Source organism: Bubalus kerabau, chromosome 18 (assembly GCF_029407905.1).
Source record: "Bubalus kerabau isolate K-KA32 ecotype Philippines breed swamp buffalo chromosome 18, PCC_UOA_SB_1v2, whole genome shotgun sequence".
Lineage (NCBI taxonomy): Eukaryota > Metazoa > Chordata > Mammalia > Artiodactyla > Bovidae > Bubalus > Bubalus kerabau.
The window spans coordinates 16990024-17012074 of record NC_073641.1 but is presented as its reverse complement, the minus strand read 5'-3'; the positions used below and the strand labels follow the sequence as shown (position 1 = coordinate 17012074).

At 37.8% G+C, this 22051-nt stretch overlaps 1 protein-coding gene across 13 annotated transcripts in view; it reads left to right on the top strand.

Moving 5' to 3' along the window:
• RNF180 (ring finger protein 180) overlaps nt 1–22051 on the top strand; it is a 297228-nt gene that overhangs the window by 227474 nt on the left and 47703 nt on the right. For 12 of the 13 annotated variants that reach the window (XR_008704945.1, XM_055555005.1, XM_055555000.1 and 9 more), the window contains one exon: nt 13553–13678. Coding sequence is in view for 12 of the 13 variants with exons in the window: in XM_055555005.1 (XP_055410980.1) it covers nt 13553–13678 (126 nt within the window). In the remaining variant the exon portion in view is untranslated. Of the gene's footprint in view, nt 1–13552; nt 13679–15703; nt 19967–22051 lie in introns of those variants that run through there. The other variant, XM_055555004.1, reaches the window with a different exon arrangement.

The following is a 22051-nucleotide window of genomic DNA, read 5'->3' as shown; positions in this document are numbered from 1 at the left end:
TGCAGTGTTTGGGCCAGTCCCACACAGTGAAAAATTGTCCTGGATTCAGTCTGAATTTTAGATGTCCTGCTGGGCTTTATTCAGGACATATAGCTCATCCAAAAGATCACACTTCCTCTTTTTATCTGCCGTAATAGCCTGTAATTGGTCTTGGTCTGTTGTCTCTGTTCCCATTAAGGGTATTTCATACTTTCTCTTATTCTGTACCAAACAGTCTGGACTGTTAATTCATATGCTAATAGTGATTTTATTCTTGCATTTACCTTGCCTCAACTTTTTCATGTTTATGTTCATCCTGTACAATATAGTCATTGCCTCTGAAATCAAAACTCATTCTTTTCTTTATTGAAATATAAAAAGAAGATTTACAATGTTGTGCTGATCTCTGCTGTACAGCAAAGTGACTCATTATATACATATAGACGATCTTTATTTTTATATTCTTTTCCATTATGGTTTACCACAGGATATTGAATATAGTTCCCTGTGCTGTACAATATGACCTTGTTGTTTATCCATCCTATAAAATATAATAGTTTATATCTGCTAATCCTAAACTCCCAGTCCTCCCCTCCCATGTGCTCTCCCCTTTGGCAACTTCAAGTCTGTTTTCGATGTTTGTGAGTCTGTTTCTGTTTGCAGATAGGTTTATTTGTACCATATTTTAGATTGCACATGTAGGTGGTATTATATGGTATCTGTCTTTCTCTTTCTGACTTCACTTAGTATGATAATCTCTAGTTGCATCCATGTTGCTACAAATGGCATTATTTCATTCTTTTTTATGGCTGAGTAGTAATATTCCATTGTATATGTGTACAAATTCATTCTTTACTAGTAGGCATATCTATTTCATAATGCCTTTTAGTGTAGTCACTCTTGAGCTTTAATATATGGAAATAAATATTTTATTATAAAAAAGAAATAGAAAATTAAGCATAATGATTAGAGCATTGTTTCTCAGGTTTCTGTCATTTTCCTACCACCTTTTCAATTTTCACTATATCCACATACCACCTGAATTATTTTTTTACTTAAGGGTTTTCTTCATATCAACATAGTTTTAAAATATACTTATTTCAGCCTTATCTTTAACAATGTATTTGTGAATGTGTATATTTGATGTTCTTGTTTATTATATACATTAAAATAATAACTATGAAAGTTTTTATTCAATTTCACCCTAAATCCTTTAACATATGGCTCACGGTTCAGTTCAGTCCAGCTGCTCAGTTGTGTCCGACTCTTTGTGACCCCATGAATCACAGCATGCCAGGCCTCCCTGTCCATCACCAACTCCTGGAGTTCACTCAGACTCATGTCCTGCCAGGGTCCAGCCCCGGTGGATCCAGGGAATTCAAAGCGGGGACAGCGTCGGTGAGGATCGGGAAACAATTGCTTAATTAAACGTTAATTAAGGATATAAAGAGTGGTTAAATAAAGATAGCTCAGTGAGGAAATTCAGTGGAGAAAAGAGGCTGAATAATTCAGCCAGAAGGTGAGAGAAAGAACGACATGGGGAGACCAAGTTTCGGTGAACAAGGCCCGCACTTTATTTTCCCAAGTAGTTTTTATACCTTAAGTTATGCATAGAGGATAATGGAGAAAAGGGTAGAGTCATGCAGTAAGCCAGGCTTTCTTCCTGCAAACTTACCATATGCAAAAGTTTAGGTGATTTGCATCATCTTCTGGCCTGGAGGCCTGTTAACATTTTAAGATCCTTTCTTCAGAAAACTTATTTTTCTTTAAAGGTGATTAGTCAGGCGCCACCCTCCAAAAGCATTAGATAAAGTTGCATTCCTATAGGGCAAAGGTGTGGTGGGCTATAACAAGAAAAAGAATTAACTCAAGGGTCCAAGGTTACAAACATTAAAGCTATTACTTACACCAATTATATTAATCAATACACTGCCAGGGACACAGTAGGTAAGGGATATGGAGACTTAGCAGCAAACATTGGCCCAACAAGTGAAAAACCCTTCACCAATACAATTTCTAATCAATCTTTTAACTGCTCAAATGAATCGGTATTTAGACAGTTTAGAACATCTTATGCCTCTCACAGTTGGGAGGCTCTGAACAATCACATGTGGCCAGAAAAACCTATTCAGGTATGCTAGAGGACTTCCAAAGGAGTTTGTAGGTTGAAACACTATCACACCAAGGAACTTTATTAACTGGAGCTGTAAGTTAACTCTTTTTTTCAGAGAGAGGTAATGGGGGACAGCCCCCCGTAAAGTCAGAGGTGTAAGTGAGAGCACAAAGCAAAAAGTAGGCAGACTCTGGTTTTGGGGGTAGATGCTCAAGAATTTCCAGGGGGACTCCTGAGGCTTGATCCCGCCTTTGCGTATGCCGAGCCTCCTTCCTCATGACCTTTGCCATGGGCAGAGCTTCTGTTCCCGGCAATGTCCATCAAGTCAGTGATGCCATCCAGCCATCTCATCCTCTGTCATCCCCTTCTCCCCCTGCCCGCAATCCCTCCCAGCATCAGGGTCTTTTCTAATGAGTCAAGTCTTCGCATGAGGTGGCCAAAGTATTGGAGTTTCAGCTTCAGCATCAGTTCTTCCAGTGAACACCCAGGACTGGTCTCCTTTAGTATGGACTGGTTGGATCTCCTTGCAGTCCAAGGGAGTCTCAAGAGCCTTCTCCAACACCACAGTTCAAAAGCATCAATTCTTCAGCGCTCAGCTTTCTTCACAGTCCAACTCTCACATCTGTATGTGACCACTGGAAAAACCATAGCCTTGACTAGACGGACATTTGTTGGCAAAGTAATATCTCTGCTTTTCAATATGCTATTTAGGTTGGTCATAACTTACCTTCCAAGGAGTAAGCATCTTTGAATTTCATGGCTGCAGTCACCATCTGCAGTGATTTGGAGCCCAAAAAAAGAAAGTCTGACACTGTTTCCCCATCTATTTCCCATGAAGTGATGGGACCAGATGCCATTATCTTAGTTTTCTGAGTGTTGAGCTTTAAGCCAACTTTTTCACTCTCCTCTTTCACTTTCATCAAGAGGCTTTTTAGTTCCTCTTTACTTTCTGCCATAAGGGTGGTATAATCTACATATCTGAGGTTACTGATATTTCTCCCACCAATCCTGATTCCAGCTTGTGCTTCTTCCAGCCCAGCGTTTCTCATGATGTACTCTGAATAGAAGTTAAATAGCAGGGTGACAATATACAGCCTTGACGTACTCCTTTTCCTATTTAGAACCAGTCTGTTGTTCCATGTCCAGTTCTAACTGTTGCTTCCTGACCTGCATATAGGTTTCTCAAGAGGCAGGTCAGGTGGTCTGGTATTCCCATCTCTTTCAGAATTTTCCGCAGTTAGTGCCTTGTAAACCAAATCTTGAAAAAACTGCCTTGCACTTACGGATGTTAACACCAGGAAAGAAAAAAAAAACAGCAAACAGGAATATTTAAAACAGTCCTTTGGAGTTGTGAGTGGAGCTGGAGATAGAAGGAGTGGAACAGATCTTCATTGGTGTTTTGTTTTGGGGTTTTTTTTTAATGCTCTTTTACATCATTGGATTTCTTAAACCATGGGAATGTGTTAATTTGACAGTTTTTAAAAATAAATAAGTAAATCAAGATATACAGCATTCAATATGATGGTGGGGCAGGGAGGATGAAGTCCTGTTTCTTTTCATACAGAAGACAGACAATCATGAATTCTTGGAAGCTGAGGATGCATGCTATGATAACCTTTTGAGGATCCACTAGTATCTTTAAATGCAGAATAATAATAGTATACATCTCAACACTGAAAAGTACTTAGCACTTTGTCTTTATCATACTGTGTCTATGCTTGTGTGCTTAGTCGCTCAGTTGTGTCAAACTCTTTGCGACCCCATGGACTATAGCCCTGATCACTGAGAAAGGCTTTCTTATCTCTCCTTGCTATTCTTTGGAACTCTGCATTCAAATGGGTATATATTTCCTTTGTTTTTTGCTTCTCTTCTTTTCACAGCTATTTGTAAGGCTGCCTCAGACAGCCATTTTGCTTTTTTGCATTTCTTTTTCTTGGGAGTGGTCTTGATCTCTGTCTCCTGTACAATGTCATGAACCTCCATCCACAGTTCATCAGGTACTCTGTCTCTCAGATCTAGTCCCTTAAATCTATTTCTCACTTCCACTGTTTAATTGTAAGGGATCTGATTTAGGTCATACCTGAATGGTCTAGTGGTTTTCCCTACTGTCTTCAATTTAAGTCTGCATTTGGCAATAAGGAGTTCATGATCTGAGCCACAGTCAGCTCCCAGTCTTTTTTTTGCTGACTGTATAGAGCTTCTCCATCTTTGGCTGCAAAGAATATAATCAATCTGATTTCGTTGTTGACCATCTGGTGATGTCCATGTATAGAGTCTTCTCTTGTGTTGTTGGAAGAGGGTGTTTGCTATGACCAGTGCGTTCTCTTGGCAAAACTCTATTAGCCTTTGCCCTGCTTCATTCTGTACTCCAAGGCCAAATTTGCCTGTTACTCCAGGTGTTTCTTGACTTCCTACTTTTGCATTCCAGTCCCCTCTAATTAAAAGGACATCTTTTTGGGGTGTTAGTTCTAAAGGGTCTTGTAGGTCTTCATAGAACAGTTCAACTTCAGCTTCTTCAGCATTACTCGTTGGGGCATAGACTTGGATTACCGTGATATTGAATGGTTTGCCTTGGAAACGAACAGAGATCATTCTGTTTTTTTGAACTTGCATCCAAGTACTGCATTTCGGACTCTTTTGTTGACTATGATGGCTACTCCATTTCTTCTAATGTATTCCTGCCCACAGTAGTAGACAAAATGGTCATCTGAGTTAAATTCACCCATTCCAGTCCATTTTAGTTCACTGATTCCTAAAATGCTGACGTTCACTTTTGCTTCTCCTGTTTGACCACTTCCAATTTGCCTTGATTCATGGACCTAACATTCCAGGTTCCTATGCAATATTGCTCTTTACAGCATCAGACTTTGCTGCCATCACCAGTCACATCCACTTGTGTTGTTTTTGCTTTGGCTCCATCCCTTCATTCTTTCTGGAGTTATTTCTCCACTGATCTCCAGTAGCATATTTGGCACCTGCCGACCTGGGGATTTCATCTTTCAGTGTCCTATCTTTTTACCTTTTCATACTGTCCATGGGGTTCTCAAGGCAAGAATACTGAAGTGGTTTGCCATTCCCTTCTCCAGTGGACCACATTCTGTCAGATCTCTCCACCATGACCCTACATGACATGGCTCATAGTTTCTTTGAGTTAGACAAGGCTGTGGTCCATGTGATTAGATTGGTTAGTTTTCTGTGATTGTGGTTTCAGCCTGTCTGCCCTCTGATGCCCTCTCTCGGCACCCACCGACTTACTGAGGTTTCTCTGACCTTGGACGTGGGATATCTCCTCTCAGCAGCCCCGGCTCCAGGCAGCCGCCACTCGCCACTGCAGTGCTGCACAGCCACCGCCCACTGCTCCGGAACCTTCCTTCCTTTGTACAAATCCAGCTCTCCATCTCGGATCATTTTCCTTCAGCCTGGAGTAACACTTCTTTTACAGGTTTGGGGAATTCCCTGGCGGTTCAGTGAGTAGGACTCAGTGCTTTCACTGCCGGGCCCCAGGTTTGATCAGCAAGTCGTTTCCAATCACTATAGTGTCTACCACCGATCCTCACACGTGTAGAAGCTCAGTGTTGTTAAAACGAAACAGGATGTCTGCCACTAAGTCAGAGGAAGTCCCGCCGCTGCAACGAGGTCTCAGGCGCTCTAGCTCCATCTCTCGAAAATTAGAGATACCAAGGGAACATTTCATGCAAAGATGGGCTCAATAAAGGACAGAAATGGTATGGACCTAACAGAAGCAGAAGATATTAAGAAGAGGTGTCAAGAATACACAGAAGAACTGTACAAAAAACACCTTCACGACCCACATAATCCTGATGGTGTGATCACTCACCTAGAGCCAGACATCCTGGAATATGAAGTTAAAGTGGGCTTTAGGAAGCATCACTACGAACAAAGCTAGTGGAGGGGATGGGATTCCAATTGAACTATTTCAAATCCTAAAAGATGATGCTGTGAAAGTGATGTACTCAATATGGCAGCAAATTTGAAAAACTCATCAGTGGCCACAGGACTGGAAAAGGTCAGTTTTCATTCCAATCTCAAAGAAAGGCAATCCCAAAGAATGCTCAAACCTACTGCACAATTGCACTCATCTCACATGTTAGTAATGCCCAAAATTCTCCAAGCCAGGCTTCAGCAATACGCGAACCATGAACTTCCAGACGTTCAAGCTCATTTTAGAAAAGGCTACATATTTCGTTGGCGAATGGGGCTTCTTAAGCTAGATTTTAACTCTAAACAGTTCAATAGGAAAGGGTATTAAATCAGGTTAAATTTTATATTCAGAGGATACATAGATAAGTATTCATCAGTACCGAATGACATATTCCTGGTTGGCTTCTCTTTCCCAACACTCAGAGTTCCTCTGACTGCAAATCACATAGGACATTCAGTTACTAGGAGACCATGCAGCCTCCCTAGGGTGAGAACCTGCCAGGTCTGAAAAGTTGAATCTGAGACTTATTGGTATTTCTTGAGTCCAAGTAGTCAGATTCTGTTAAATGCAAGCTGTAGTAGCAAACTCAAGTTTTCTCTAACTGGCATTGTTCCCCTTATAGACAAACATTTCTGGGCGCTCACATGGGTACAATATGAGTTTCACTAGGAGAGCTAGGGTCCCTTGCAAGTGAGACTTTTTTGCCCCTCTTGCAGAAGTGTAAATCAAGCATTGCCACTGAAACTCTGAAGACAATTTTAAGATAGTTTATATATTTTCACTGATACAGAATAAAGTGAAGTCAAATATCAAGCTTTCATAATAATGAGATGTAATTTTAAGTAGGGAAACAAGGACTTTAGTCATCTAAATGAGATAGCTGGACACATATATCCTATCCTTTTAATACCTATCCTTTTAAAACATAATACCACTGGGTGCCTCTAAATAACTGTGCCCTGTATTTATAATTGGCCATTGTTGTTCAGTCACTAAGTCATGTCTGACTCTTTGCGACCCCATGGAATGCAGCACACCAGGCTTCCCTGTCCTTCACTGTCTCCCTGAGTGTGCTCAAGCTCATGTCCATTGTCAGTGACGCCATCCAACCATCTCATCCTCTGTTGGCCCTTCTCCTCCTGCCCTCAGTCTTTCTCAGCATCAGGGTCTTTTCCAGTGAGCTGGCTCTTCGCATCAGGTGGCCAAAGTTTTGGAGCTTCAGCTTCAGCATCAATCCTTCCAGTGAATATTCAGGATTGATTTCCTTTATGATTCACTGGTTTGATTTCCTTACAGTCCAAGGGACTCTCAAGAGTTTTCTCCAACACCGTAGTTCAAAACTATTAGTACTGCACTCAGCCTTCTTTATGGTCCACCTCTCATATCCGTACTTGACTACTGGAAAACCATAGCTTCAACTATATGGATATTTGTCAGCAAAATGATTTCTTTGCTTTTTAATATGCTACTTAGGTTTGTCATGGCTTTTTTGCATTTATAATAATAATCTTATAGGCCTGAATTAACCTGCCAGACCCCTCAGACCATGGAACTTTCCAAGCAAGAATACTAGAGTGGGTTGCCATTTCCTTCTCCAGGGAATCTTCCAGACCCAGGGATCAAACCTACATCTCCTGCATTGGCAGGCAGACTTTTTTACCACTGAGCCATTACCTCACAACTTAGGGTTACCTACTTACTCAGTTCAGTTCAGTTCAGTCACTCAGTCGTGTCCAACTCTGCGACCCCATGAATTGCAGCACGCCAGGCCTCCCTGTCCATCATCAACTCCCGGAGTTCACTCAGACTCACGTCCGAGTCAGTGATGCCATCCAGCCATCTCATCCTCTGTCGTCCCCTTCTCCTCCTGCCCCCAATCCCTCCCAGCATCAGAGTCTTTTCCAATGAGTCAACTCTTCGCATGAGGTGGCCAAAGTACTGGAGTTTCAGCTTGAGCATCATTCCTTCCAAAGAAATCCCAGGGCTGATCTCCTTCAGAATGGACTGGTTGGATCTCCTTGCAGTCCAAGGGACTCTCAAGAATCTTCTCCAACACCACAGTTCAAAAGCATCAATTCTTCGCCACTCAGCTTTCTTCAAAGACAACTCTCACCACCATGCATGTACTATGTCTATTTCACAATTTGCTTTTGTAAATCGAAAATTTTATTGAAAAATTATTTTAAATTTTTATTTAAAATGAGATTTTCACATTAAAAACTTCTGATATTATGATGCAGCATTGTTCTCAGCACTGTTAGTTTTGTGCACTGTTTGAATAAAATGTTTTCTAAATATTTTTTAATAGACTTTATTTTTTAGAGCAGTTTCATATTCACAGCAAAATTAAGTAGAAGATAGAGGGATTTCTTATACACCTCCTGCCCCCTCACACACATCCCCCATTACCCATACTCTCTACTATAGTGGAATATCTGTTAAATTCTGTCAGCCTGTATTGATACATGATTATCATCTAAAGTCCATAGTTTACATTAGGGTTCACTCTTGATGTTGTACATTCCATGAATTTGGACAAATGTATAGTGACACATATCCATCATTAGAGTATCAAAGAGAGTATTTTCACTGCCCCAAGAATCCTCTGCTCCTCATTCATTCATCCCTATTCAGCCTTCACCCCCAACCCCAGATCTTTTCACTGTCTTCATAGTTTTGCCTTTTCCAGAATGTCATGTAGTTGGAATCATACAGTATGTAGCCTTTTCAGATTGGCTTCTTTAACTTACTAATATACATTTAATATTCCCCCATGTCCTCCTGGGGCTTGATAGCTTATTTCTTTTGGGGGACTTCCCTGGTGGCTCAGATGGTAAAGAACCTGCTTGCAATGCAAGAGACCCAGGTTTGTTCCCTGGGTTGGGAAGATCCCCCGGAGAAGGAAATGACTGCCAACTCCAGTATAGTTACCTAGAAAATTCCACAGATAGAGGAGTCTGGTGGGCTACAGCCCATGGGACCACTTTAGCACTAAATAATATTCCATTGTCTAAAGGTACCAGTTTATCTATTCATCTGCTGAAGGACATGGTTGTTGCTTCCAACTTGGAAATTATGAATAAAGCTGCTAAAAACATCTATTTGCAAGTCTTTATGTGGACCTAAGTTTTCAGCTTCTTTGGCTAAATACCAAGGAGCATGACTGCTAAATTGTATGTAGTATTTTTAGTTTTTTGAGAAGCCACCAAACCATCTTCCAGAGTGGCTGTACCGTTTTGTATACCTGCCAGCAGTGACTGAGAGTGCCTGTTGTCCACATCCTTGCCAGAAATTGTGTTATCTGTGCTCTGGATTTTGGCCATTCTAATAGGTGGGCAGTGGTATCTCATTAATATTTTAATTTGCATTTCCCTGATGACATATGATGTGTAGCATCTTTTCACATGTTTATTTGCTGTCTGCATATCTTCTTTGGTGAGATGACTGTTAAGGTCTTTGGCCCATTTTTTTTAATTGAGTTTTTTGGGTTTTTTGCTATTTAGTTTTAAGACTTTTTTGGGTATTTTTGGATAACAGTCCTTTATCGGATATGCCTTTTGCAAATATTTTCTCCCAGCCTGTGTGAATCAACTATTCATTCACTTGACAGTGTCTTTTGTAGAGCAGAAAAGAATGTTTCACAGTTTTAACTCTTATACTTAGCAGAATGCTTAAAATATTACTAACAAATATTTGCTTAATAATTATAAATTATAATATAACTTAATTATAACTAGCTTTTAAATATAAAATTGCCCATATTTAAGCATAAGTGAAATGAAGTGAAAGTTGTTCAGTCGTGTCCAACTTTTTGTGACCCCATGGGCTGTAGCCCACCAGGTTCCTCTGTCCATGGAATTCTCCAGGCAATAATACTGGAGTGCATTGCCATTTCCTTCTCCAGTTTGAGCATAAAGCAGACATCAAAGTTATACCACCCTGTTGGTACTGCTTGTAGTTCAAAATTGTGCTTTGTTTGTGGTTGTCCTTATTTTATTATTTATGGTACAATACCGTGAAACTCATGGTAATACACCCTGTAATAAAGTGAATTATGTTTTTATGTATTTGGTAATTGACTCTTGCAACTCAGCCAAGTCAAGAAGACTATAACTTTTAACACTTACTTATTATTTCTATGGTAGTGTCACACAAAGATGCTGCTGTTTTCCACTGGTACTGCCACCACATTTAAATGTACCATCTGAATAGACTTTAGACTCTTCCTAGGATACTCAGGGATTTGTCCTTCTCCATCATATTGAATGATATGAAATATTGATTCATTCAATACATTATAATATATTGTAGTAAGAAGCCTCTGCTCCCTAATAGGTAGAGTTGACAAAGGAGGAGAGAAAGGTAGTTTTTATCACCTTTTACTCTGAGCCCTGCGTCTTGGTCTGCCTTCAGATTTTTCTTAGTGCTTCTTCTAAATAATTCAGAGAAAGTTAGTATTGAATAGTTATCTGTTGCAAAATCCTGCAGTACCAAGTTCAAATACCACTAGAATGAAGCAATGTAGTTCTGTAGAAAGAACAACATCCTTGGGTAAGGTTTGTACAGTTTATAGCAGATAAACTGTAAGAGATAAGGTTTAACTTATTTAAATAAATTCAGGTGCTTTTAGAATAGAAAAGGATTTAAGGTCATTTCATCTAGTGGTTGACTGTGCATTAAAATTATCCAAGGTGCCTATAGAAAGTACAGACTGCTAGGTCACATCCACAGCAATTCTGCTTCAGTAATATCTGGGCAAGGTCCTAGAAATTGTCTTTTTAACAAATCCCCTCAGCAACTCTGATGCATAGCCAGGCTCCAGACGGGTATTTTGGAATCACTGATCTAGTACAGTGCCCAGCAGACAGGAATTAGATTTAATTAATTTCTGTATTTCTAGCTAGACCAGCAAAGTGCCAGGCACATAGCTATTGCAGGATAAGTGTTTGCCAGAGATGAGGCAGAAAGCAAGTACAAAGAGAAGTTCAACAGCTTATGAAAGGTGCCACCGTTAGGAAGCATTAGAACCCAGTTCTTTTTTTTTTTTTTTTAATTAAATTTTATTTTATTTTTAAACTTTACATAATTGTATTAGTTTTTAGAACCCAGTTCTTATTTGGCCCAGCAGATGGAGGGACAAGGGCTTTTGGATCCACTCTTCTCCAAAGGTCTTTCAGATCAAGTGTAGAATCTTCCAACATTTCATAAGGCTACGTTATGGACACATGTATTTATGTTCAACAGAACATTGTAGGTACATCTCCCATATCATTTTGTACATTTAATAAAGTAATTCCTCTGATCATAATTTTCTTAGGTATTATAAATAATTTTTGAAACTTTTCCTTCTTTGGTTTCCATTTGGGTTTGTTATATAGGTTAAAAGTGCATCATGTATTAAGTTCTTGAAGCTAGAAAAAAAAAATCACAGTTATCATTATTACTTTTATCTCTGTCATCTACCCTCTAAGACAAATCTGATTTGTGACCAGCTCTCAAAACTGCACTTCTGGATGACTCTCACAAGAATGTCTTTTTGATCTGGTTTACTGAATGCAATTACACTTCCAAGTAAGTTTTCATTTTAAGAGAGGCCAGTGCAGTGATATCCTCTGGTTTTTGCATCAGCATTTTAGAGCAAGGGTACAAGCTCTCCAGAGGAGGGAGGAGGTGGAGGGAGAGGAGGAAAAGAAAGGAAAGGAATAAGAATTTGGGGGTTGCAAACTCTTCTCCTTGGTTTATATTATCTCCCACAAGAAATAATTTACCCACCACACTGGTCTTACTTTTAAAGGCATTTAGGAAGTTGTGAGTCCAACAGTTAATTGTTAACACAATCCTGCTTATTTCATAGGATTTTTAATTTCTCAGAAAATACCGTGATTTATAGTTATCACTGCTTAAGGATAAGCCCTACAAGAAGACAATTGTTATGTAAGTAAATGTGTTGTAAGTCATTGGATAACTTCCTCCATTCTCTTCATCACTATGAATGACACTGATGAGTCATTTTAACCAAGTAGTAGTGCCATGACCACCTTTTACTAAGGGGCTGTTCACAGGCAGTGGGCAAAGTGGACTTTGATAAAATACATGTGCACTGCTGCAGAAAACACTGAGAATATCCAATCTGAAATGATTTAACTATTAAACGCGTGAAAGTTAAAACATTCACTGGCCATAACAACCTCCAACATACACAATGAGTACATAGACTATGAAAATACTTTTTCTCTATCTTGTGTGCTTGAATTACTGGCCCTTGGGTGTAGACTGGGGAAGGGAGTTAAAGAGAATTGCAGGTTTATTACTTAACTTTCCTTATTTGGCCTTATTTCTTTTGTTGTTAAATGTAAACTTCCAGAATGTTTTCCCTGTCCATTGCTTGCTGCTGCTGCTAAGTCGCTTCAGTCGTATCCAACTCTGTGTGACCCCATAGACGGCAGCCCACCAGGCTCTCCGTCCCTAGGATTCTCCAGGCAAGAACACTGGAGTGGGTTGCCATTTCCTTCTCCAATGCATGAAAGTGAAAAGTGAAAGTGAAGTCACTCAGTCATGTCTGACTCCTAGCGACCCCATGGACTGCGTCCATTGCTTAGATAAGAATAAATCCAAGAGAGTAGTTAGAAAAAATAGAGAAAATTTGATGTAACTGGTTAGAGAAGAAGCTCAAAGCCTTTGAAAGGACGGAAGCTGAGAAGATAGTACAGGAATAATTGTGGGATGAAAGTAAGAGGGCACCATTGACGGAAAGACTTGTGTACTTCTCAGCTAGTAGTAACTAGCTCTACACTGGCCTCCCTGGGAAGAACTTCTCCATCAAATAGTTCAATTCAGATTATGCCTTGCTTTCCTTGGCTCATGTTCTAGAGACTCTTTTCTAAAGTGAATATCATCATATTTGTTTTTTGATTGGTATTTGTTTACTTCAAATGAATATTTTCCTTTTCTCTTTAACTCATGAACAAGTTTCTGAAGGGTTGAGAATTTATTTCTACATTTTTTTGATTTCTTCATATCAGCAGCATTAGACTCTACACAGTCAGTCCATCACATATGGAAAGAAATAAAACTATAAAGTAAAAGCTTCTAGTGATTTTTCCTTTTCATTATCACTCCTGAGCCATGATTGCACTCTAGTTACTCTGTTGTTGCACCCATAACATATTTTCCCCCTTTTATAGTGTACCTGTTTATTACCATCTTTTAGACTGCAGTCTTCTTGAGGGCAAGGACTATATCTCAGTCATCACTGTTTCTTTCATTTCTGGTGTTTTATCTGACATAGGAGCTGCTCAGTAGGTGTATGTTCTATGTGTAGGCATATCAAAGTTGCATCAAATTCAGAGAAATTTTGTTTGCTTGGGTTAAAAACAAAGTTGACTCCACTTTTGTCTTCACTGTCTTAAAAGAGATCTGAATTTATTATCAGAATACTGCAACAATAATTTTTTGGGTTCTTACCATTTTACTCAAATTAATGTTTTAAAATGCTATTTTCATTTGCTTTTTTCTAGAACTGAACAATGCCACAAAAACATTCTTTACTAAAGAATATTTGAAAAGAAAACAAAGCTTTCAGAAATCCAGCTCTGCAAAGTGGCCCCTACCAAACTGCAGAAAAGCATTCCACCTTTTTGGAGGTAAGGAAACTAATGTAAAAAATGAAAGAGAGAAGGAAAGAAAAAAAGTCTGGTAACATTGTCTAACATTGTTTTTTAAACCCATTTTCTTAGATATGTTAGTAGAAAAATATTTCTGCATTGGTCAATTTTAAGCAAGGATTTGCTAGTGTCTTCTTACTGAAAGCTACAGGTGTATGTATGAAAAAACTTGGAGACTATACCTTAAGAGCAAAATCTGACAGAAACTCATGATCACATTTGCCTTGCCTTGCCATCAATAATGTTTAACATGTAGATAATGAACTTCATTTCAAAAGTAACAGATTTAACAGAAGCACTAGTATTGTTTATAAGTATTTTTAATAACTCATAATAATTTAAGTTTGTTTCATAGGTTATAATCTCATTTTTATTTTTATTATTTTTTAATTGAAGTATAGCTGATTTAGAATGTCATGTTAGTTTCAGGTGTACAGCAACAGCAATTCAATACACACTCTCACACACACACACACACATACACATATATATATGTATGTATTATTTTTCAGATTCTTGTCCCTGATAGCTTATTATAAGATATTGAATCTAGTTCCCTGTACTATACAGTAGGTCCTTGTTGGTTATCTATTTTATATGTAGCAGTGTGTATATGTTAATCCCAAACTCTTAATTTATCCCTTCCCCCACCTTTCCCCTTTGGGGAACCATAAGCTTGGTTTCTATATTGTGGGTCTGTTTCTGTTTTATAAAGAAGTTCATTTGTTACTTTTTTGAGATTCCACAAATAAGTGGAATATGATATATTTGACATATGATATTTGTCTTTGGCTTACTTCACTTATTATGATAATCTCTAGGTCCATCCATGTTGCCACAGATGGCATTATGTCATTGTTTTTTATGGTTGAGTAATATTACACACATATACACACACACACATATATATACACACACATGCACATATAATATACATATATGCATACATACATCACATCTTTATTCATTAATCTGTCAATGGACATTAGGTTGTTTCCATGTCTTGGCTATTGTAAATATGCTATGAACATAGGGGGGTGTGTGTATATCTTTTTTAATTAGAATTTGCTCTGGATATATGCCCAAGAATGGGATTACAGGATCATATGGTAACTCTATGTTTACTTTTTTAAGGAACATACATATCGTTCTGTATAGTGGCTATATCAATTTACATTCCCAACAACATTGTAGGAGGGTTCTATTTTTTTCTGCACCCTCTCCTGCATTTATTATTTGTAGACTTTTTGATGTGAGATGATGCTTCACTATAGTTTTGATTGGCATTTCTCTAGCAGTTAGCCATGTTGAACATTTTTTTATGTGCCTATTTGCCATCTTTATGTTTTTTGTAGAAATACCTATTTAGGTCTTCTGCATATTTTGTGATTTTTTTTTTTCTAATACTGAGCTGTTTGTATATTTTGGAAGTTAATCCCTTGTCAGATTTGTCATTTGTAAATATTTTCTCCCATTGTGTAGGTTGCCTTTTTGTTTTGTTTATGGTCTTTTTGCTGTGCAAAACTTTTGTGCTTAATTTAGTCCCGTTTTTAAATTTTTGCTTTTATTTCCATTGCTCTAGGAGACAGGTCAAAAAAAAAAAATAATAACTACTGCTGTGATTTATGTCGAAGAGTGTTCTGCTTATGTTGTCTCTAGGACTTTTATATATTTGTTCTTATGCTTAGGTCTTTAATGCATGTTGAGTTTATTTTTGTATATGATATTAGCAGATGTTCTAATATCATTCTTTACATGTAGCTATCCAGTTTTCCCAGCACCACTTAATCAAGAGAATGTCTTTTCTCCATTGTATATTCTTGCCCTCTTTGTTATAGACTAACTGGCCATAGGTGGATGGGTTTATTTCTGGACTTTCTATGCCCTTTTATTGATCTATATTTCTATTTTTGTGCAAATACCTTACTGTTTTGACTACTGTAGCTTTGTAGTGTATGCTAAATTCAGGGAGTCTGATTCTTTCATTCTATTTTTCTTTCTCAGGATTGCTTTGGATCTTAGTGTATTGTTGGAATCAGTTTGCTGGCATTTTGCTGAGGATTTTTGCATCTATGTTCTTCAGTGATATTGGCCTGTAATTTTCTTTTTTTGTGGTATCTTTGTCTGGTTTTGGTATCAGGGGGATGGTAGCCTCATAGAATGAGTTTGAAAGTGTTTCACTTTCATAATATTTTATTTTAATATTTTACAGCTGTCCTGCAAGTTTAGGACAAGTAGAAAGTGTCAGTACTTTAATGTAGAGTGTCTCATCCATGTATAACGGACAAGGAATATCAGTTTCTGGGTTCACATCTAACTAAATGCATGACCTCAGGGATGTCATAGAAACACCTACTTTTGTTTTTGTTTCTGACCTGTAAGATGGTAATAGTTATATAACCTAATTAATGTAGTTGTAAGGATCAAATGAGCTGATGTGAAAGTGCATTCTAAATTGTAACTGTACTATAGATAAAAGGAATTATGAAATTAGGGCAAGGCAATCTCTAGTACCTTTTTCACCTTTGAGAATTTGTTATGTGTAATGATCATACAATGTAAACATAAAATATAATTTTGTCTTTGATAAAACCATGGTCTATGAGAACATGGACAGCTGTATAGTTTTAGTACAGATGAGGGGTCTTGTTGGAGAAGCTCAGATGTGGGGAGCTCTGATCTTCAGGGAACAAGAGGGCCTTCCATATAAGAAGACTGATAATATCAATACAGCAATGATCAAGCAAAAGGAGGTAAAAACAGAGCCTATATGGTTGAGGCAGAAGATAAATTGAATTACGAAATCCTCATAGTTTGAAGAAAGTAGTTTATGGACAGATATAACTGTATATAGTAGTTTGAATAAAGAAACTTAATTTAAAGACATTTTATCAGCACTATGAAACATACTATTTACTATAGAATATTATTAATAGTACTCCTATTTATAAGAACTATAAAATAGTACACATTATAACACTATTTTGTAAAGTCATAAACAACTGAAGAAATCCACCATCCATTGTTGTTCAGTCACTAAGTTGTGTCCAACTTTTTGCGACCTCATGGACTGCAGCACAGCAGGCTTCCCTGTTCTTCACTGTCTCCCAGCATTTGCTCAATCTCATGTCCATTGAGTCAGTGATGCCATCCAACCATCTCATCCTGTTTCTCCTTTCTCTTCTTGCCCTCAGTCTTTCCCAACATCAGAGTCTTTTCCATTGAGTTGGCTCTTTGAATCAGGTGGCCGAAGTACTGGAGCTTCAGCATCAATCCTTCCAATGAATATTCAGGGTTGATTTCCTTTAGGATTGACTGGTTTGATCTCCTGGCTGTCCAAGGGACTCTCAAGAGTCTTTTCTAGCACCATAGTTCCAAAGCATCAGTTCTTCAGTGCTCAGCCTTCTTTATGGTCCAACTCTCATATCCGTACATGACTACTGAAAAAAACATAGCTTTGACTGTATGGACCCGTATTGGCAAAGTGATGTCTCTGCTTTTTTAATATACTAGCTCTAGATTTATCAGAGCTTTACTTCCAAGGAGCTAGCAGCTTTTCATTTCATGGCTGCAGTCACTGGCTACAGTGATTTTGGAGCCCAGGAAAATAAAGTCTGTCACTATTTCCATTGTTTTCCCCATCTATTTGCCATGAAGTGATGGGACCAGATGCTATGATCTTCTGTTTTTGAATAATAAGTTTTAAGCCAGCTTTTTCACTCTCCTTTCAACCTCATCAAGAGACTCTTTAGTTACTCTTCACTTTCTGCCATTAAAGTGGTATCATATGCATATGTGAGGCTATTGATACTTCTCCTGGAAGTCTTGATTCCAGCTTATGATTCATCCAGCCTGGTATTTCACATGATGTAGTCTTCATAAAGTTAAATAAGCAGGGTGACAATATACAGCCTTGACATGCTCCTTTCCTAATTTTCCATGTCTGATTCTAACTGTTGCTTCTTGACCTGCATACAGGTTTCTCAGGAGACAGGTGAGGTGGTCTGGTATATCATCTCTTAAAGAATTTGTAATATATAGCTCAGTTGGCAAATAATCTGCCTGCAATGCAGGAGACCCCAGTTCAATTCCTGGGTCAGGAAGATGCCCTGGGGAAGGGACAGGCTACCTACTCCAGTATTCTTGGGCTTCCCTTGTGGCTCAGCTGGTAAAGAATCCACCTGCAATGCAGGAGCCCTGGTTTTGATCCCTGGGTTAGGAAGATCCCCTAGAGAAGGGAAAGCCTACCCACTCCAGTATTCTGACCTGGAGAATTCCATGGACTGTATAGTCCATAAGGTCACAAAAAGACAGATATTACTGAGCAGCTTTCATTCACTAAAATGTATTACATTTAGACCAAAATATGATATAAAATTAAATATAAGAAAGTTAGTGTTATTCACAGGATTTCATGTGGAAGAAGAGGAAATTTAATGTACGGATTATGTGCTTTAAAAGATTCCTTTGAATCCTACCTTCTACCCTATATGCAGATTTTTTTAAAAAACATGAATCATCATTCTGATAACCCCTTAATTTCCTTTTGTCTTTTTATATTCTGGGGTGCTAAAGCTATAAATTAAATATTTGTTTCTTTGTGATTTCATGTTATTTCTCCTCATAGAAGTTCCACAGAACTCAAGTTTCTATAATTTTTTATGGAGGAGGTTCAAAGTAACTTTATTACTCAACCTAACTTGGAGAATTTTAAGCATTACTTTACTAGCATGTGAGATGAGTGCAATTGTGCAGTAGTTTGAGCATTCTTTGGCATTGCCTTTCTTTGGGATTGGAATGAAAACTGACCTTTTCCAGTCCTCTGGCCACTGCTGAGTTTTCCAAATTTGCTGGCATATTGAGTGCAGCACGTTCATAGCATCATCTTTCAGGATTTGAAAAAGCTCAACTGGTATTCCATCACCTCCACTAGCTTTGTTCATAGTGATGCTTCCTACAGCCCACTTGACTTCACATTCCAGGATGTTTGGCTCTAGGTGAGTGATCACACCATTGTGATTATCTGGGTCATGAAGATCTTTTTTGTACAGTTCTTCTGTGTATTCTTGACACCTCTTCTTAATATCTTCTGCTTCTTTTAGGTCCCTACCATTTCTGTCCTTTATTATGCCCATCTTTGCTCCTCAGACTACCACTTTGTCTTCTTGCATGTCTTTTTCTTTGGGATGGTTGAAGTCACTGTCTGAGGTACAATATTATGAACCTCCATTCATAGGTCTTCAGGCACTCTGTCTACCAGATTTAATCCACTGAATTATTCTTCACTTCCAGTGTATAATCATAAAGGACTTGATTTAGGTCCTACCTGACTGGCCTAGTGGTTTTCCCTACTTTCTTCAATTTAAGTCTGAGTTTGACAGTAAAGATGCTCATGACCTGAGCCACAGTCAGTGCCAGGTCTTGTTTTTGCTGACTTGAGAGTTTCTCCATCTTTGGCTACAAAGAACATAATCAATCTAATTTCGGTGTTGACCATCTGGTGATGGCCATGTGTAGAGTCATCTCTTGTGTTGTTGGAAAAGTGTATTGCTATGACTAGTATATTCTCTTGATAAAACTCTGTTAGCCTTTCCCCTGCTTCATTTCATACTCCAAGGCCAAACTTACCTATTATTCGGTGTATTTCTTGACTTCCTACTTTTGCATTCCAATCCCCTGTGAAGAAAAGGACATCTTTGTGTGTAGTGTGTGTTATTTCTGGAAGATGTAATCTTCATAGAACCAGTCAATTTTGGCTTCTTTGGCATCAGTGATTGAGGCATAGATTTGGACTATGTGAATATGGTACCATTTATTCTCTATTGATGAGCAAATGAGTTATACAGTTTCTGTTATTATAACAACATTGTTATAAATATTTTCATGTCTCTTGGAGCATGAGAGTTCCTCTAGAATAAGTGCCAGTAAAAAACAGCTGGGTCATAAGAAAAACATATTTTTAATTTGATTGCCTAAACCAAACCATTTTCCTAAATGACTGCTGATGTGTCACCAACTTTGTTTACCACATTTAGTGTTTTCAGTGGGTATAAAATGATATCTCATTGGGGATTTAATTTCAACCTATCTAATTACTAACAGGGATTGAAAATAGCTTTGTATATGTATCAGTTATTGAATTTCTTCATTTGTGAAATTCCTTTTCAGATTTTGTCCATTTTCCTATCAATTGTATTTTTCTTGTTGATTTTTGAGAGTTTTAAAATATTCTGCTGTTTCCTTTTCTTGTTAATTATATGAATGGCAGCTGTCTTCTCTCACTTGTTTTTCTTTTCACTTTATCATGTCTTTAATGAATTGTATTTTTCATTTTTTAGCATCTTTCTGGTATGTATCATCTGATTTGAGAAATTCTCTATCCTCAGTGTCATAAAGATATTTTCCTTTGTATTTTTCAAGTATTTTGAAGGTCTTTGGAAGTAATTTGTGTTGTTGATACTTTCTGGATTTTGTGGTGGTGAGGGGAATGGGTGTTGTGTTATAGGGTAGGGATCCAATTACTTTGGGATTTTTTTTCCTATTTTTTCCAACCACGATTTAATAATTCATTATTTCCCCACTGATCCACAGTGATAATTTGTCATTGTTTAAATTTCCATTTCTGTGAGTCTTTTTCTGAAGTCTTTATTTGGTTCCTTTGGTCTGTATGTCAAGTTCTACTCCAATACTATAGTATCTCAGTTACTGAAGCCTTATAAGAAGTCTTGATATCTTTCTTCAGACTTGTTTTGCTGCATGAGTGTCTTGACCATTTTTTGTTTGTTTATTTGTTTGACTCTTTGAATCTTAGAATCATCTTGTAAAGTTCCACGAAAACTTTACAAAGGTGGGACGAATTTAAAGAGTGCATTTAAATATATATATTACCTTGTGTAAAACAGATAGCTAATGGGAAGTTTCTGTATAGCACAGGGAGCTCAGCCTGGTGCTCTGTGACAACCTAAGAGGGGTGGGATGGAGTGGGAGGTGGGAGGGAGGTTCTAGAGGGAGAGGACATATGTATATATATGGTTGATTCATGCTGATATATGGCAGAAACCAACACAACATTGTAAAGCAGTTATTTTCAATTAAAAAGAAAAAAGAAAACCGTGTTGAATTAAGGGAAGAAGTTCCTATTCAACGCATGAGTCCATGTGGGGAGAATTGACACCTTAATAACTTTCCCTATCCACTAAATGGTTTTTCTTTTATCTAGATCTTCTCTTTCATGTCTTATAAGAAAATTTGATAATTTCCTTCACTGATGTTTTATACACATTTTAGTTAGATTTATGCACATATATTTGCTGTTGTTACCCTCTCTCCTCCTCTGAACCTTGGGTGAGGCTACTCACCAAGCAACTACTCCAGTTCTACTTCTTAATTAACTGCTGCTGTCATCACCAGTCTCCTACTTTCTATTATGTTGGATTTATTTAATCTGTATCTTCCTTTTATTTTTAAATCATATTTATTGTTTTCTCTGCATATATTTTAATTTATGGGAATGGTGTCGTTATATTATTGCACTGTTTCTTATCTTTTTCGTCTAGCACTAGACTTTTAGATGAATCTTGGTGCCTATGTGTACTTCTAAATCCTGTTTTCTGAAGGTATGCATTTACCGCATTTTATCCAGCTGTTCACTGATTGGAGCACAGAATACCTCCAGCTCCCTGCCACTACATGTAATACTAATGACTATCCCAATGTGGGCCTTGTGAGGATTTATTTGGCATATAGACTCAGGAGCAGAATGTCTGGGTCATGTATTTGACTAAGTAATGCCAACAGTTCCCCCAAATGCCAGTGTGGATACCTGTAACAGTGCCTAAGGCTTGGGGGAATTGGAACTAAGGAAAATGACCAAGAATGCAAGCTAGGAACTCTCATTATTAATTTAATTTGCTTTTATCTGATCTCTAGTAGTTCAAGATCCTTCAAATACTTATCAGTCTTTCAGATTCCTTTTCAGTAACCGCTCTCCTCATTTTCCTAAGGCGGTTTCTGCCTTTTATCAGTTTTACAGAATTTCTTGTGTATTCAGGATACTAATCCTCTGTCTGCTTTAGACATTAGAAATGTTTTATCCCATTTTATAATCTGTATATTAAGTTTATCCATGATGTCCTTCACTGAAAGAAACTCAACTTTGACATAATTAAATCCACCTTAATTTTGTGTTCTCATTGTATTTTAAAGTTTTATTTAGGAAGTTCTTCCCTATTCCCAGGTTACAAAGGTTTTTGCTTAGGTAAAACTATAAAGTTAATATTAAAAATTACTTCTCACTTAGGTCTTTATCTAGAATCTACCTCTTATTGTGTGTTACAGAGGATTCATGTCTCC